The 18,889-nt window shown below is 39.9% G+C and overlaps 2 protein-coding genes across 3 annotated transcripts; both read left to right on the top strand.

Moving 5' to 3' along the window:
- The first annotated feature begins 2,522 nt into the window (after nt 1-2,522).
- chrna9a (cholinergic receptor, nicotinic, alpha 9a) lies at nt 2,523-6,893 on the top strand. 2 transcript variants are annotated; one of them, XM_086156252.1, is made up of 7 exons: nt 2,523-2,633; nt 3,544-3,698; nt 3,892-4,072; nt 4,631-4,982; nt 5,906-6,267; nt 6,343-6,498; nt 6,723-6,893. In XM_086156252.1, exons 1-7 carry the CDS (start codon nt 2,538-2,540, stop codon nt 6,891-6,893), a joined length of 1,473 nt encoding a protein of 490 aa, XP_086012378.1. In that variant the 5' UTR covers nt 2,523-2,537. The 2 variants fall into 2 exon arrangements, with proteins under 2 accessions (XP_086012378.1, XP_086012377.1); XM_086156251.1 differs by having other exon boundaries at nt 5,906-6,498.
- A 9,010-nt stretch (nt 6,894-15,903) lies between these two features.
- Nucleotides 15,904-17,455, top strand: LOC147228698 (glutamine synthetase-like). The gene is made up of 5 exons (XM_086156164.1): nt 15,904-15,962; nt 16,057-16,194; nt 16,317-16,438; nt 16,924-17,123; nt 17,203-17,455. The coding sequence occupies exons 2-5, from the start codon at nt 16,098-16,100 to the stop codon at nt 17,453-17,455; spliced, it is 672 nt and encodes a 223-aa protein (XP_086012290.1). The 5' UTR covers nt 15,904-15,962; nt 16,057-16,097.
- Nucleotides 17,456-18,889: the final 1,434 nt, after the last annotated feature.

Below are 18,889 nucleotides of genomic sequence, written 5' to 3'. Positions count from 1 at the left end.
GAATTATTCACTTTTTAAAGAAGCCCTTCGTGATGCGTGTTTGTGTGTGTGTGGTATTAGTTACCTAATTAATTGAATTGGTGTCCTGGAGTAAATAAAAAAAAGTATACATTATCAAAAATCATTGACTTCTATTAAGGAATGTCTGTATATATATATTTTTTGTTGTTGTTCACAAAACCTACAAACTTTAAATCTTCTCTTTATTTGACACACAGACACAGAACAGTCATGACATGATCCGTGGCGTTGTCACCAGTCACAACTGAGACTCACCATCCCACACACACACTGCTTCTTTTGTGTGCATTTGATTATTGAAAACCTCATCATTGCCTCACTTCTGAGCACACTTTATACACTCAGCCCATTTCTCTCTTGCTTTGTCTCTAGTTTTGCATCTCTCTGACACACACAGGAAGCACCTGTCATATATCAGTAAGCTCGGCACCACAGAAACTGAGTGACACATCAACATACAGCGCGGTGACTGAACTCTGCAGAGTGCAACAATGTCACTGGAGTTGATTTGAATTATGCTGACCTTTTCTGTTTTCTTTCATACGAGAAAGTCAAAGATGCGTTTTTTTTTTTGTTTTTTTTTTTACTTGAAGATATGTGATATAACTGATATGGTATGATTTCTGTACATGTATTTTAGTTTCTCATCACATTGTAGAAATAAAGACATTTATTTCCAAGCATTCATCTGCTTTTAAAGATCCTTGCTGGTTTTTTGCTCCTTTTCTCTAAGTAATTTGTCACATGTTTGGGATCAATTAATGTTATAGTTTTGGTGAAAGTAGTGTTGATATGATAATATGCCTTGTAAGTTTAATATTCCCTTTCTCCAGTAGTATGTGTAGTAGCAATAACAAAACACACAAGAAGTTATTCTTATTCAGATTCAGAATATGTTTACCCAAACATAGTGATTGGTTTAATCACAATTTTACAAATTGTTGTAACTTTTTTTTCGTGTTAATGTGAATCACAATGGCCTTTGAGATACAGAAAATCACACCAGATGTACAATACAAATTAACAGCAGAATGTGTATCCGGCAATGGTGAGAAATACTTTAGTTAAAAAAAAAAAATTGAGGAAAAAGGTTTTTGTTCCACAAATTAAAAATTTTCTGGGGGGAAGGGGGTAAATTCTGGGCAGGATTAAGGCGGGTAATTTGAATTGAATTCATTTAAAGAAAGAATTGGTCCGCATATTACCAAACCATTTTGTTAAAATCAAGACATAAGGAAGAATAACTCGTCTGGTGGCAGGATGTAAACATTAATTAGTAATAAAAAAAATACACAATACAGTGTCATAGTTTGATGATACTCTAAATAAATCAATGCATTACCCCATCCTTTGAAATAAATAGAATTTATAAAGTAATTATATAAAATATTAATCATATTGTTTTTTATTGTATTTTTAGATATTATAGTATTATTTTATAGCATATAAAATAAGAATATGTTAGATAATTGAGACATTTAAATAGGACAAACTAATTGTCCCATGTGATACAATCAAAGTATTAAACAAGAAACTGACATGATAAAAATGGACATTAAATATAGCTGTAATTCTTTTAATTTGATTTAAGTCTTTTGATCATAGTCATTTATTCCTTTCTACCTCAAAGTTGCTCAGTATACCTGGTGTGGACCGACTGGTCTCCGGTCGAGGTCACGTGTCTCCCAACGTGCAAGGAGGGTGAATCTCTTTTCATCCATCCACCTGCAGTTTAAGTTTTGTTGAGATTCCTGTTGACCAACTGGAATCTGACCCGGGTACGTCGCGAATCACACGCTGACGGATACGTGTGTGTTCATCTTGAGTGACTTGGCTGAAGCAGGAGAGTATTATATGTGTGACTGACACACGTCATTGTATGTGTAAGGCAGTATGGTTTGGAGCATATGTACAGCAGCTTGTGGTCATGTACACAAGTGGTCAGGACTGCAGGTCTCCTGTTTCACCCACTATCTTTGTGTTATGTGATACTCTAGTGCATTGTGTGTGTGTGTGTGTGTGTGTGTGCGTGCGTGCGTGCACATGTGCGATAGCCCCGGTCTTGTTCCAGAGCATCGATCACACACAGGGAGACACAATGACAAAGGCGAACTGCAACTAACAGCTAGTGAAGCATTTGGATCTTCAGACAGGATGTAAGGCTTCAAGAACCTTCTGTGGTCTCAACGCGCTCAGCCTCGGAACAAGAGAATGGAGATCGGAATGGGCTGAAGATATCGGTTCGGACCCTTGTTACCTTAACACCTATTTTACTGAATAATTGATCCGTCAGCTCGCTTCTTGTAGAAAATGAAGACGGCAGCCTTGATCGTCTGGATTTGCATTTTAATGCGAGGTGAATTCTGCGTAAAGGGTCTTTTGATGTTTACTGTGGTATGTGCGTCAGTTTTGAATTAAACTCCGACTTGGTCTCCTCACTTGGGTTTCGTCTCTTCCGGCCTTCAGTGTCTCATGGTGCTCGGGGTCACTTTGCTCGCAAGCTTCTAAATGACTTGATGCAGGATTACTCCAATGCACTGAGACCAGTGGAGGACACGGACGAAGCCCTGAACATCTCCCTTCAGATCACCTTGTCCCAAATCAAAGACATGGTAAGTAGACCCTTGGTGACCCCCTTTTTGCATCAGTTGAAACCGTACTGATGGCTGATTCACAAGAAAGGATGAAATGTTTGCAGGAAGAAGGAAAAAAAAGCGAGAATATAATTTTTACTGCACTTAAAATGCATGGCTGAGAATAAATATCAACCAGTTTTGGACAGGAACAGCATGGATTTTACGATATTCCAACTCACATAAGTACATTTTAGTTTTGAAATGACTGTTTTGACAAAGCAGAAGCGGCGCCGAACAGTATTTTGTCACACGTATCCTATTCTACTTCTGCGTTCACTACGAACCCACCATGACCACAGTATTGTGAGGAAGACAAACATGTATAACTGGATGTAATATAGTATTTTAGCAAATAGAAGCACACACACAAATATACACATACATGTATACATATATTAACCCTCATATTATGTTAAAGGTCAATTTGACCCATTTCACCCATTGACCCAATGGGTCAAATTGAACCTTAACATAATATGAGGGTTAAAGCATTTCAATTTGCATTACAGATTTTAATATTGCTTTTATGTAATGTTATAAACATTAATGGTAGAATCTAGCGACATTCAATGCTCAGTATCATAGTTCATCATTTCATCATTTACAGAAAGCTGGTGAATATTCTGTGGAAAATGTTAACTGAGGAAAAAAGAGAAAAATAATGGGATGAATAATAAGAAGCAGACCATTTTATTTTTATAGATTCTGTCTCATCAGCAACACATCAAAATTCAGGTTTTTTTTTTGGTGCTGCCTTAAATCCACTGTTTCCTTACAACACCACTAGAGGTCATAAATGAAAAGCCTTGCGTGAGATTGGACCAAACTACTTTTATAACATTAATTGAAAGAGCTCAGAGACCTTGTCGTTCCCCCGTTCCTTTAGGATGAGCGAAACCAGGTGCTTACCACGTACCTGTGGATCAGGCAGGTGTGGCACGATGCCTACCTGAAATGGAACAAGGAGGATTATGACGACCTGGAAATGATCAACATCCCCAGCGACTTGGTTTGGAAGCCTGATATTGTCCTCTACAACAAGTGGGTAACAAGGCAGAAAAGCTAAGAGAGAAAGCCAAAAAAAAAAGCTGAAATATAACTAAATCTTTCCTTTGCCATGGGATATTTTAAAAACAGCTTTACTAAGGTTTCCCTGCTCCGAATGAGCAACATTAATATTTGCACCCGACCGTTACCATGCATTTTACATGTTGACCCTCTCATACTTATTCAGAGCGGACGAGGAGTCCTCAGGCCCGTCCAGCACCAATGTGAAGTTGCGTTACAACGGGGAAATTGTCTGGGATTCTCCGGCCATCACAAAGAGCACATGTGTGGTGGATGTTTCTTACTTCCCCTTTGACTGGCAGCAATGTAATCTCACCTTTGGCTCCTGGACTTACAACGGAAACCAGGTTTGCGTTTGAGGTTGTCTTTATCTGCAATAGAGCCCTATATGTTTTTTTTTTCCCATATTTGAATTAATTATCACTGTGCACTGCCATTTAGTTCATTGGATTTTATAACATATTTTCAGGTTCAAGTTGCCAAAGTCGCCCATATACACTGCTCAAAAAAATAAAGGGAACACTTAAAAAAACACATCCTAGATCTAAATGAATGAAATATTCTTATGAAATACTTTGCTCTTTACGCAGTTGAATGTGCTGACAACAAAATCACACAAAAATGATCAATGGAAATCAATTGTATCAACCCATGGAGGTCTGGATAAGAATCACACTCAAAATTAAAGTTTATAAACAAACTCCAGGCTGATCCAACTTTGATGTAATGTCCTTAAAACAAGTCAAAATGAATCTGTGTTGCTTCCTGAGTGGACACTATGATTTCACAGAAGTGTGATTGACTTGGAGTTACATTGTGCTGTTCAAGTGTTCCCTTTATTTTTTTGAGCAGTATATTTTATCTACATTATACGGGCATTCAATATATTCTGTTTCCACAACTAGGTGGACATCAGCTTGGGGATGGACAGCGGCGATTTGTCTGACTTTGTGGAGAACGTGGAGTGGGAGTGTCATGGCATGCCGGCAGTGAGAAACGTTATGATGTACGGTTGCTGCCCTGACCCGTACACAGAAATCACCTACACCCTGCTGCTGAAGCGCCGCTCCTCTTTTTACATTTTCAACTTGCTCCTGCCTTGCTTCCTCATCTCGTTCCTGGCGCCGCTGGGCTTCTATTTGCCGGCTGACTCCGGGGAGAAAGTTTCCTTGGGTGTCACGGTGCTGCTGGCGCTCACCGTTTTCCAGTTGCTGGTGGCTGAGAGCATGCCTCCTGCAGAGAGCATGCCCTATATAGGTTAGGATTTTATTCTTAAAAAGTAACTTTGTGTTTAGATGGCTATAAAACTGTTGTCGCCAATCAGCAAAACTTTTCATTTGCTAGTTAATCTGATATATGTGCTTAATTTAGACAATACATGAGATTGTATTACTCTAGTTCAGGGCTGGGAAATTATTTTGGCCGGCGGGCCACATTTCTTATTTAACTTTTACGGGCGGGCCAACTAGGTATCATGTAAATGAAAACTGTAATTTAATATTGAAATTTTTTGGCATTTTATTTCAACTTTAAAATCATGAATAATCATATAACTGTACTAACATTACTCTGTATGTAATCATCCTTGCAAAATTAAACAAAAGGAAAAAAAAAAGGAGTTTCTAAATTCAATATTGATTGAATATACTAGTTAATATTCAAAGAAAATAGTTTGTACGGCCGGATAAAAGAGCGGATAAAAAAAAAAACCTCAGGTTTGCTTTAGTTTTGTGGCTTGTAGACCATGAAAAAGACCATCATATCCATCATGGCTTATAGCTTATAGCGTATAGTTTATAGCTTATAGCTTATAGTAAAATAACGATGAAGTATATGTATATATATCTCAACTGTCATTTGGCAACATACAGAGGCAGAAAACCATTCACTCACTCAAGTTTTTTCTGTACTGCATGGGTTTTCTCTGAGCGCTCCAGCGTCTCCTAAGAAACTAAAAATATAAAGTAATTTAACTCAAGTTGATATCTCATTATTTGCATGCAGTAAAAATGGGAAGATTAATGTATCCAGTGCTTTAATAGAGCACATATCCAAAATGCTGATGATAAACAGAAAAAGCTGATTGTATGTGCCACATTGTTATTTATCTTTGCTTTACAACTGTCTGAAGTGTGAGCTTTAATTCTTTATAACACCAGTCTTTCGTATTTCTCGTCCAGGGAAATACTACATTGCCACCATGACGATGATCACAGCCTCCACTTCTCTCACAATCTTCATCATGAATATTCATTTCTGCGGCGCTGAGGCAAAGCCGGTCCCTTACTGGGCGAAGGTGCTCATCATTGACTACATGTCAAAAATCTTTTTTGTGTATGAAGTTGGGGAGAACTGCACCAGCCCGGAGAAAGAAAAGCCACTTTTCTACCCAGAGGAATTGATGAGTGAAAGCAGCGGTTACTCTGATGACCCTTACCAGGATGGTATCTATCACCAGGACAGTGGCTTATACAAATACAACAATGGTCATGGCGCGCACCATCAGAAGAAACAAACCACTTCCAACAACAAGCATCACCACTATAACAACCATAACAACCACATGTGTCGGCTGGAGAAGGTTGGGGAGAAGCAGGAGCCCGTAAAGCGCTTCCAGCACATCAATCATGATGAACTTAACTACCAGGCTCCTCTTCCTCCCCAGAACCTTCAGCACTTGAATGGAGGGTTGAAGGAGCAAATCCTTTTTCCTTCAGATCAACATCATGTCACTGCCTGTCCCTGCAGCTGCCCCTGCCTCCAACATAGTCAGGTGAATTACCATTGTTTTTAATAACTTTATCTCATTATCTGAGCATGATTCACATTAATCCTCTTATTATGTTGAGGGTCAATTTGACCCATTTCACCCATTGACCCAATGGGTCAAATTGACCCATAACATAATATGAGGGTTAAATAAACAATATTCACTGATAGAATATCTTGAAATGATATGTATTGGTGTTAAAAGATGATTGTCTGTTACTCCTTTAGGTTGTGAAAAACATCCAGTACATTTCAAACTGCTTCCGGGAACAGCGAGCTACTTGCGTCAAGGCAGCCGAGTGGAAGAAGGTTGCCAAGGTGATGGATAGGTTTTTCATGTGGATCTTCTTCATCATGGTCTTCCTTATGAGCATCCTCATTATCGCCAAGGCGTCCTGACACCAGCTTCCCCTTTGTACCAAAATAACTGGACCTCCGTGCAATTTGTTATTAACCGAAACACAGCTGAGCACAAATAAGGAAGGTTACCTAACGACATTGCTGTACATGTCGGTATTGTGCTGCGTATGTGTGTGTGTGAGTGTGTGAGTGTGTATCTGAGTTTTACTCGGATAATTAGGTCATTTTGCAACAACATTAAGAAAGGGCCGTTGCGCACAAATTGTCCACTTTAGCACACAGTGTCATCAGGTGTGGTTGCACGTGTGACAGAGCAGTGGAGCAGTAAGACAATCTAGGCCGCCCATTGAACATGCATAGAACATCCATTATTTATATCCAGCCAGCTTTAGGCATTGCGTTACTTTACATTACATCTTGACCAACCAGATGGAGCTCTTTTCTACAGTCTCTGACAATTAGAGCACGGCCAGAAAAGACTCGAGTAACTGTGAAGAAACCAGAAAGAGGCCAAAGGTCACTGACACAGAGCTCAGACTGTCCAAGGTGATTTACACACCTTATTTATCGATAGTTCATGTGAAAGGAGTGTAAAGGAATGTGTAGAAATATTTTATTCCTGAACTCTGAGTACCAGTGAATCTCTAATGCTGCTTCACATGAGCTATGAGTGCTTGATTATTTGAAAGGGTGAACAATGAATCTAAAATAGACTAAACTATAATTCCTCATATATTTATGTACCGTTGTATTTAAGAAAATGTAAAATCTACTTCCTTAACGCTGTTAGTGGAAGTTCTGTACCATGTGACGAACCAATTATTTTTCATTTGTCATACAGAAATGAGCGTCTGACATCCTGTGATCAGATTTGCTTTGAAATGTCTGAATATATTTATTTTCTATCTTCCTGCTTCCTCTATTCTCTCCAGTAAACATTGGTTTTGTGACTCAAATCTGACAATGAACTTGGTTTTTCTCAGCATGCATTTACTGACCACAACAGGGAATTTGTGTAGGTGTATGTGTATATGTGTTTGTGTTTTTGCAAGACGTGCGCTCTTATTTTGTCGAACGACTGTCAGCATGTCTTCTAGCAGGCAGTTGTCCTCTATCAATGCAGGTGAGTCTGAATTAATATTTATTCAGTTCATTGAAACATTACTCTTGGGGTCAACAGTCCAGAGCCATAGAGAGTGTGGAAAAGAGGTGAAGAGACGCGTCCAAGCAAGTTGGAATGGGTGGAGAAAAGTGTCAGGGGTACAATGGGGTACAGGAGTACAATGACGAAGAGACAGCAGGCAGAGCTAGAGGTTGCAGAGATGAAGATGTTGAGGTTCTCTTTGGGAGTGACTGGGATGGTAGGATCAGGAATGAGTCTATCAGAGGAACATGTTCCATGTTTTGGAGAGAAGGTCAGAGAAGCCAGACTGAGATGGTTCGGTCATGTACAGAGAAGGGATAGAGAATATATTGGTAGAAGGATGCTTGAATTGGAACTGCCAGGCAGGAGGTCTCGAGGAAAACCAAAGAGAAGATTTATGGACGTAGTGAGAGAGGATATGAGGGTAGTTGGTGTGAGAGAGGAGGATACAGAAAATAGGGTTAGATGGAGAAAGTTGATTTGCTGTGGCGACCCCTTACGGGAAAAGCTGAAAGAAGAAGAAGAAGATTGAAACATTACTCTGTTTATATCCTTTTTTTTTTGTAATTCCAGGCAAGAAGGTGTCAGCATTCACCTCTGAGATTAGACTGGCTTTTGCTTGGGAAAACACAACAGTCCCGCGGGGCTCCCGGAGAATATTGTGGACGACACTTGATGGTCCTGGACACCCCTGGGCTGTTGGACACCAACCAGACACTGCAGGAGGTGCAAAGAGAGTTAAGGAAGATGGTCATCCTCCTGCATCCTGGGCCACACACCTTCCTCCTTGTTGTTCGGATAACAAGATTCTCCCAGATCACACAAGTGAGAGGCTCTGACGGCTTTTCTGCGGTGGTCTTCACCCGTGGCGAATGCCTGGAGGACACATCGTCTGTAAAGCACTGCATCATCAATGACTGTGGGGACCTTGACAATCTTGTGGCTGAAAGTTGGGGAAGGTATTCATTGCTCCAAGAGCAATGAGCAGATGCCCGAACTCTTGAAAGTGCGATGTGGGGTAACTAACGGCGGAGGCTTCTACAACAGCCGGATGATTCAGAAAGCAGAGGAGGATCTGATTCTTGAGCTCCAGGAGGAGAGGAGGCTTCTGAATGAGAAGGAGGAGCACTTTCTAAAAAGGCAAGGGCGTTAATTTAAGAGCGGTATGACAGAGAGCTGGATGTGGTGCAGAAAACGAACCGAAAGGAAGTGGTGGAAGAGAAAACTTGACTGAGAGAAGGAGAGGGAGGAAAGAGCAGCAAGACTTTTGACTGAGGATGGAGGAGAGTGACAAAATAGAGAAGGAAAAGAAGATTCAAGAGATAATCATGTTGATTCGCAAGGAGGAAGAGGAGAAGAGGTAAGCTCACAGAGCAATTGAGAAGAGCAATCGAGATAATGGTAGAGAAGGAGAGAGTGGAAAACTCGGAGAAATTGTCTTTGGAACCGAACATTCTTGGTTTGATTCCCGGCTCCTCCTGGCGTGTACAAGTTTTGTTGAACAAGACACTGAACGCCTAACTGCTCCCCTGGCGCTGATGGACGGCAGCCTACTGCTCATGGTTCATTCACGATGCGTTGATTTCAGAGAACGAATTTCCCCATGAGGGATTAATCAATTATTACATTATTTTATAAAAAAAACAATAAAAAGGAAAGACAGGGGGAACTTCAGCAAGTGTAGAAGAAGCAGGCCATCAGGCAGCAGGATGTATTTTGCAAGTGTTATTGCAGTGCTTGTGTCCTCTATTGTAAGTCGCTTTGGATAAAAGCGTCTACCAAATGTAATGTAATTTAATGGGAGGAGATGCAAAAAGAGCCCCACAAACTCAGTCCCGAAACTAGAGGAGCAGATCAGATTGGAGGAAGAGAGAGAAAAGAAAATAGCAGATCTCCTCAGACGTGAGTGGGAAGAGAATCAGATGGAGGGAGACATACAGGCAGAGAAACAAAGAACAGAGAAAGGAAACAAAGCACCGAGGCCGGAGCTGATGTTTGTAAGGTATCTGTGGAGGCTCTCAGTCATCCAGGTCACGGGGAATTCTTGTTGAAATCTTCTTGTCTTGGCAACTGGACTTGAATTTTTTCAGTTGAAGACGTGTCACCCCTCATCCGAGAGGCTTCTTCAATTCTTATGACTTCTGGGGAGTTTCCGAATATAACTGCCAAGTTTTTGGTTGGGTCTAGATCGGGGTCCCCAAACTTTTTCCTGCGAGCCGGGCCAGTTTGTAACAAAAAGTGTGACGATCGCAGAGATGTCTAAACCTTTATTGTTTTCCAGAAAGCCACACATAACCAAAAATTAACCCTTTCTGGGATCTTGACAGGAAAAAAAAAATCAGAAAATAAATAATAACATTATTCATGAAATAAATAACACTATTTATGAAATAAATAATCACCAAATAACCCTTTTCAAGTTTTTCACAGAAAAAAAGAACAAGGAACATGAACTTTATTGGAGACGAAACTATTTGCATCTCTCTCATAATTCATCGTGAAAACCAGAAAGCAAGCAGGCTATGAAACCGAACTGATACCAACACTTACCAAGACAATACATTTCACTACCGGTATGGTTGTAGAACAGATTTTATCCCAGTAGATTTCATTATGATTATACTTGTATTATTATTTGCGTTATGCTTATAAAATCATGATGCATCTCTGGTATTGTTTGGCGGCCGGGCAAAATGTGGAGGCGGGCCGTATCTGGCCCCTAGGCCGTAGTTTGGGGACCACTGTTCTAGATTATGGTGGCTTTTTATGTAAGTGGAAGAGTTGATCTGCAGAAACTAATGGGGGCGTCGTTTGTTGGAGCAAAAGAAAAATATAGTGGGAATATCTGGATTGGAATGTGACAAGGTAAAGGAATGAATCCTGTTGGATCACATGAACCGAGGCCCCGTCGTTGAGGGGGGCTGGTTCTGGTGGTGGGTCTTTCCTAGTTGTTTGGGGGTGCAGATGGGCCTGGTCCGTGTATTGATCTTGGTATCTTGGTATTGATCAATAGCAAGATGGATGAGCCACAGTTCATGTGATAGTTTATTGTGGTTGTGTCAGTCCCTCTAAGTCAGGGGTGCCCACACTTTTTCGTGAAAATGATCTACCTCCGTTAAAACGTTTTTATGAACAGTCTGAAAATGCCGCTCCACATTTCACTTTTTCGGTATAGCAGACTGGCATATGAGCCAAACGCATTTTGAAAATTGGCAGTTAAAAAAAGTCCACTTCCCATTCCATATGGAAGTGATACGTTTTAGTCTTTTCACTTGGTCCAGCTCCCCCACTCATTTTCATACCCATAAATTTAGAAGACATAAATTGGAGGCTAACCTCGCTAGTTTGCTACCTTTGCGATCGACCGGTAGATCGCGAGCGACGTATTGGGCACACCTGTTCTAAATTTTATTTAAGATTATACCCAAATGTGTGTGATTCAAAGAGACAGTGATAATCCAGTGAGTCCCAAATCAGTGAATGGAAAAATGGTGAAAACTCTCAAAAGGGATGATATAATCTGATTATCTACTCTAGAACTATTTGTGTCTCAGTCCATCATTTAAATCTGTATTTAAAACGGTTGCTGTTGCCATTAATAAAGGTCAAATACCGTTTCAGTGCGATTCTATTGTGCCCCACTGATATAGAAATGTCAGCTGTGCCATCTGCTGCCACCCTGAGCCAGAGTCTGCTTTTATCCAAAGTGGCAGGTGTGTGTGTGTGTGTATGTGTGTGTGTGTGTGTATGTGTGTGTGTGTGTGTGTGTGTGTGTGTGTGTGTGTGTGTGTGTGTGTGTGTGTGTGTGTGTGTGTGTGTGTGTGTGTGAGAGAGAGAGAGAGAGGGAGAGAGAGAGAGAGAGAGAGAGAGGTGACTGTTATCTGCATGTCTAATATCTAATAAAATAATCTGTCCAGTATCCTGGACTGGTTAAACCAAAATTGAATAAGAAAATAAATAATATAGGAAATATAAATATCTATTATTATCTGTTGGTACCCTACAGCTGGATAGCTTGGGAGAGGCCTACTTACATATATTTGTTTTGCCAAGCCAATATTCAAGTAAAGAAAATTAGTGACCAGACAAGAGATGCCTCATTACTGTGCTGATGTGTTGAAGGTAACAATATCATTCAGTTCTCACCATTTATACCACCATTATTACGCTAGAATAAAGTTTGGAATTAAACTGGAAAAATAAGAAAAAAAAAAAAAGTTTAAAATCGCTGGCTTACATGCAAATGTTTTTAAAGGGAGAAAAACAAAAACTGTATTTACAATTTCTTTAAACATGAAGCTGTGACATATGCCTGAAGTGATCACATGACATCTTTTTCTTTTCCTTTCGGCTTTTCCCTTCAGGGGTCGCCACAGTGAATCAACCTCTTCCATCAAACCTTATTCTCTCTATCCCAGCGGTGGGCAAACTACGGCCCGTGGGCCACATCTGGCTCGTTGGCCTTTTTAATCCGGCCCACCAAAGATTGGATCCATTGAACGATTGGATCAATGAATGTGGAAGCTCAAACAGGAGATTATTTCATTTTTGGAGCTGCTTGAGAACACTTGAGAATTTTCCTGAGCTGAATGACACAGATTGGCACACATGTATGAGCTGGATGTGAAGCTACAAGGGAATAACTGGTTTGTTCATGAAACGCAAGCAAACGTCAAGAGCATACAAAACCAAGCTTGTTTTATTTTCAAAACAAATGTTAAACAATGATCAGACAAATGTCAGACGAGTTTGATATGTACTGTTAACAAATACGTTTTTTTTTAATATGTATTGTATCTTGTGCTGAACTATAATTATAAAAATTATGAATTATTATAAAAATGCTCAATGAAATAAACCCAATTAGTTTCCAGTATTTCTGCAACATATTCCATGCAGATGTTGCAGAATGGTCAAAAGCATTTTTACCCTAATCAGTACACAGGTAGACAGTTATCTGAATATTGCCTTTTAAATGAAAGAATACTAATGGCTGGTCCTGAGATGCCGAAAAAGGCCGCTCCACTCCGGAGTATAGTTGTAATGGTGCGTCGATACTTTACAAACAAAGAAAACTTTACCAAACTTAAAATTAATACCATTTAATTTCAATTCTTCATGACAACAATACGAAGTGTTTTCTAATTTTTGTATAATGACTATGTTGTGCCCGGGATGCGTGAGCTGAGATAACATTTCGGAGGCCATTAATCCAGAATTGCTTTTGATGTTCTTCCAGGTTTGACTCACAAACACACTGATGGCATATAATTTAATCTTAAATACAATGTATAACTGTGAGGTATTTGTAGCGTATACCCGAATGGTGCAAAGATATTGTTTGGGCATAGTGCTTGCTAATATTATTGATATCCTGGATATTTAGATTTTAATTGCTCTTTTGGCCAGAGCAGCACCACAATTGAATGTTATAGAGATATTGAGTAACAGGATCACTGTGACGGACTCTAAATGGCATCTGGTGACACATAACTTGCATCTATTGGCACATACAGTTGAGGCGTTTAACCCTAGAACACTAACGTTGGGTGATTTTCACCCACACAATTCTTGTCATGTGACTTACATTGTGTTGCCATTGTATTAATTAATGCAATTAATAGAATAATTGTATGTTTGTTTCCCTCCTCCCATCAGCCCATCGAAAACTGTATTTTATCCAGGATATTGTATTGGGTAAAATATACCTAACATTAGTGATGGTGTTACTTATTTCAACGTTAGTGTTCTAGGGTTAAGTTACATGTGAGTAAACACTGCTTAAAGTAAATATGACATAACTTCCGGATGTTGATTTTGTAATACCTAACAGCACACCTAATTTTAGAATCAATCGTATAATTTCATTGCATTTTATTTGTATAACCTTATTATGCACACTTTCTTTATTTGCATTAAAATGACTTCTGAGAAAGAAATTCATACAAACATCAGACATATGGCATTTGACACGTCCCGCCAATATACACCAGATGTCACTATCTGCAAATGGGATGCTACTAAAATGCACCAGAGACAAGGAGCCACCAGGAGTGTTCAGTCTGCCACTGAACATCTGGTATGATACCAGTAAACATTTAGTTTAGATAGATGGATTAGTTTAGATAGCATTCACGGATGGTGGAGTGTAGTTTTTGTCATCCGAAGTCTACTGTGACGATGTACAGGTGAGTGTATTGACCATGTAAAGATGGATTTACGTGGGTCATCTCAACATCTAACTGCAAAAGAAACTACAACTCTTTAATGATGGATAAGCAGGTGGATTGAAACTTCCAATTCAAAGTCTGGCCTCCAACCAATCCTCCATTTTAATAACATTCCTAGTCGCCAACTGGCCTGGCTTCTTGCACCAATGACAGATGGGAGAAATAGCTTTATCTGGCCCACGAGTGCCTGAATGTGGCCAAAGATGTCACAATTTTCCAATCTTTTTGTCCGTTTTAGCCCCTCCAAGGTGCTGTTCTGCGCTTCAACGGCTGAGCTTCTGCCACTAAGGCACCTTATTTGTTTCATAAAAATTGTATTTTGGATTTTCCAAAATAATGGCTCTGCACTGGTTCATCTGTAGATCTCTTGCTGAAACCTGCAGGTTATAGTGTCTGGTAATTACTGCTGAAAAACATGTTTCTTCTCAAGCAAAAACTGCTTGCGCTGACAAAGAAAGAGAAGTATGATAATTATGATCAGTTCCATGGCTGGATGGAATGTCAGGTTGTTTCGCACTTATTTTCAGTGACCTTTGCTCAGGTTTTCTTAGATCGTTTAAATTGTTTGGCACTTTTTCAAGGAAGTTGACATTTTTTAATGATATCAGCAAATTAATATCTTTGCCTGTCGCTCCTCCTCCAGTGCCCACCATTCATCAATGTTTCACTCCTTTATTCCTGGAAAATCTCCTGATGGGGCGGCAGCGACAGGGACGCTTTGTTGGGGTTGGCTGTTATATACAGAAAATAATGCACTATCCAAGTTTCTTTAAAATAAAAGTTGATGTCATTCAAAGTTAATCCAAATTTGAAGGATTTTTTTTTCCAAGTCAGCTAGAAATCATCTCTTATGTAAATCCCATCTCATTGTTAACAACAGGGCGTCAACAACAACTCTGTTGTCAATGCAAATATAAATTATGTAAGTGAGTGCCCAGAAGGGGGGGTGGTAATTATGAATAATTTGAATGACTGTATCTCTTGTTTGCTTTGGAAAGTAAAATAAGTGTGAAAAAAAATCCACGTTATCCAAGCAAATGCAGTTTGAACTAAACATATCTCCTCAGGTGGGATCATTTAAGCAGTTGTTTAACCGGTCAGAAACTAAGTACCATAAATAGATGATTGAGATAACAGAGAACCTGTTATCTCATTATGCAGCATTTTAAATGTTGTTTCTTTGGAAATGACGTGCCAAAGTAAATATCTACGCCTACTAGAGTGAGCAGGCACAGGAAAAGTAACTCGTGGAGAAAGTTACCATGTCCGTTTCATCTGAAAGCATGGTTTTCAATAGGGAGGTCAGGAAACATTATATGTCTCTCGACCAGGATGGAGCATGTCAGGTGATGTATGTTTGGCTTGATAAAACTGGAAAAACTCTGCTTTGTAAATCCAGGACGCTCAGCAAAGACCCGGACAGAATCGAAGGTAACGTACTGTAAAAGACCTACCGCTTTAAAATCTACAATGAGGAAATCCCTGCAGCATTTCAGAAAGTAACATTTTACAAGCTGTTTTTTTCTGTTTCACATGACAACGCATTTGCACTGACAAAAAAATAATTTTACCCCTCCCCAACAGATATTCCAGTTTGGAATTCTGCCTGGACACTGGATAAAGTTGTTTATGAAACCTTCTTGATGCCGGTCAGAATGTTTCGTGATCCTTTCAATTTTGACCCCAATAAACTGGTGCTGTGTGAAGTGCTTGACTGCGATTACAAGCCTGCAGGTAGAAATTTAAACTGTGGACTGGGATGAAACATTTGAACACCAAAAAGGCCTCAAGGACTTAACTGAGTTGATATTTTCTGCTTTCCAAATAGTAAATAATCGTCGTTCCAAGTGTGATGAAGTCTTGAAAGAAATGATTGAATTTCAGCCCTGGTTTGGAATGGAACAGAGGTACGCACTCTTTGACCTGGACGGAAATACTTTAGCGTGGTCTCCTCAAACTTCAAAAGGTGCGCTAAATAGTCACTATAATACATTTTGAGTTAGCAGGTAGGATCAATTTGATATGTTATTTTTTTTTGCAGTTACAGTACAAGGATGTGAGCTGTTTGTGTCGCACTTTTGTTCACAGCGTCCTCTGCTCTTGAGACCGAGATGGTCTATGGAAGAGATATAAGCAAATACCATGTCAAAGCTTGTCAGTACGCAGGAGTCAAGATCTGTGTCATGGCTTCAGAATCATTGCTCTCACAGGTAATACATGAGCCAAACTGGTTGGGCCATTTGCCTCAAAACTATCCTGACATACCGGTATTTCAGTCTTAGGGTCTTGTGTCATGTATGTGGATGACATGCTAATATACTGCTCAAAAAAATAAAGGGAACACTTGAACAACACAATGTAACTCCAAGTCAATCACACTTCTGTGATATCATAGTGTCCACTCAGGAAGCAACACAGATTCATTTTTGTGTGATTTTGTTGTCAGCACATTCAACTGTGTAAAGAGCAAAGTATTTCATAAGAATATTTCATTCATTTAGATCTATGATGTGTTTTTTAAGTGTTCCCTTTATTTTTTTGAGCAGTGTAGTATGTCAAGCACACTGCATGTTTCTGGTCTGTCTTGAAATCAATATATAAATACATTATTGCTTGATAATCCTAATCCAGCATATTTTCTCATCAATAGGCTTGTTTCACAGTCCATTCTCAATTTTGTTGTTTTCCACATTAGTCACGGTTTCGCATTCACCCGGGTGAGAGGACAGAAATGGCGGATCATCTGTGGATGGCTCGGTTCATTTTGCACCGTGTTTGCGAGGAGTTTGGCGTTGTTGCCTCCTTCGGCGCCGGTCAATCTGACAAAAATAACAGTACAACTGGATGCACTGTGACCTTCAGCACTGAGAAGATGAGGAGTGAGGGAGGACTTCGGTAAGTATATGAAGCGTCATGTGTTTGCTAACGGTACGATATGTCATTCATGGAGTAATCGCAATCTTTGAAAATACAGGCATATTGAGGAGGGCGTCAGAAAGTTGGGAAATGCAAATAGTGTCGATGACAACGTGAACAACCTCATCGGACAGTTCAAGGCTTCTGGTCTCCATGACTCTTCACCTTTGACGGTCGGTTGTCACATTCCCGAACACGTTAGACAGCGAGGATGTGGGTACTTGCAGGACTGGTGTCCCGTTGCCAACTGTGACCCTTACGTTGTTATACGTCACCTGCTGGAGCGCTGTTTGTCTGAAACCAATGATTAAACAATTTAGTAAAGGGTATTAGAACACGGTGAGAGGGTGACAAAGCAAAATCAGTCGGAGACTTTGTAATTTGCTGGTGTAAACTATCAAATCCCCAATTCCTGTTCAACCCTGAGCACAAACGACAATTGGAAAGAAATCGATATTCGGGTTGATATCAGTCTTTAAAATTCCCAGACGGACAAAAAGCGCTTTGTCAGTTTCAATGTAGAATTCTATACATTTGTGTTTTGGCACAATTAAACATGTTCATGCTTGATTGAGTTGTTACTTTGTCTCAGAGTCCTTGTGTACAGGCTGCTAATTTTTATACAGTGTATTTAAAATTAAAGATTGAATGGTTGTTTGTCTGAATATATCAGGGGTTGTCAAACTCAAATACACAGAAGGGCCAAAATTCAAAACTGGGACAAAGTCGCGGGCCAACATTGATATTTATTGAAATAAATCTTCCTCCAGATATAACAATGAACCCTTTCATATGGACCCAATCAAGTTTTGCTCAAAAACTAAATATGGACCAGGTATAGCTTAATACTATACAATCTATAACTTAATATTGCACACATGCAAAATCCTGTTTTCTGCCTAAGTAGCAGGATGCCAGTATTAGCATAAGGTCGCTCTGGCTGCTATACACAGAGGAAAGGGCCTTTATGGGTCTTGTTATGACTTTCATGCCAAAACACCCGCAGAAAATCTGGGATTTGTAGAATTAGCGGTACATGCACTGTAGACGATACCAGCGGGCCAGCTCTTATAGTCATTTGGTATGGCTTTGCGGGCCAAATATAATTACAGTGCGCGCCAAATTTTTAACACATATGGTATATGTGGCCCTGCGATCGACGGGCGACCGGTCCGAGGCTGTACTCCGCTTCTCACCATAGATTCAAGATTTTTAATCGTCATTGTGCAGGCACAGTGAAATTTTACAGTTACCTCAGAACCAACAACAGCTGGCACAGCCTCCAGTATCCCCGCAACACTGATAGACTTTATTGATCCCACGACAAGCAAATGCAAGTGTCACAGCAGGACACAACAATAAAAACAATAAAACCAAAATATAAAATATAAGAGAAATAAGAGATGCCTTGTGATTGGAGGTAGTGCAAAATAGAACTGGAGGTAGTTGGGTTGTGCAAAGAAAACAGCATTTTGGGATGATAAGTGAAAGATAAAGGATGGATGGTTAGGCGGGCGCTAATAAATACTCAATAGACGCAATGACATTTGTGCGGTATTTCAGGAAGAGACGTTGTTTATTCCAACAGTTAAACTTTAATATGACACACACACACACACAAACACGCACGCGCACACACGCACACGCACCTGCCACTTTGGATAAAAGCTTTCATATGGAATCTTAGATTATTCCTGTGCAGGGCCGGGAGCTGTTTACTCGGCATTTTAGTGGCAGCTGGTGGG

This window comes from Fistularia commersonii, chromosome 12, assembly GCF_037954325.1.
Source record: "Fistularia commersonii isolate RoL2024-O1a breed Wild chromosome 12, RoL_Fcom_v1.0, whole genome shotgun sequence".
Taxonomy (NCBI): Eukaryota; Metazoa; Chordata; class Actinopteri; order Syngnathiformes; family Fistulariidae; genus Fistularia; species Fistularia commersonii.
Note: the sequence above shows the minus strand (reverse complement) of the source record. Positions and strands in the feature narration are given on the sequence as shown.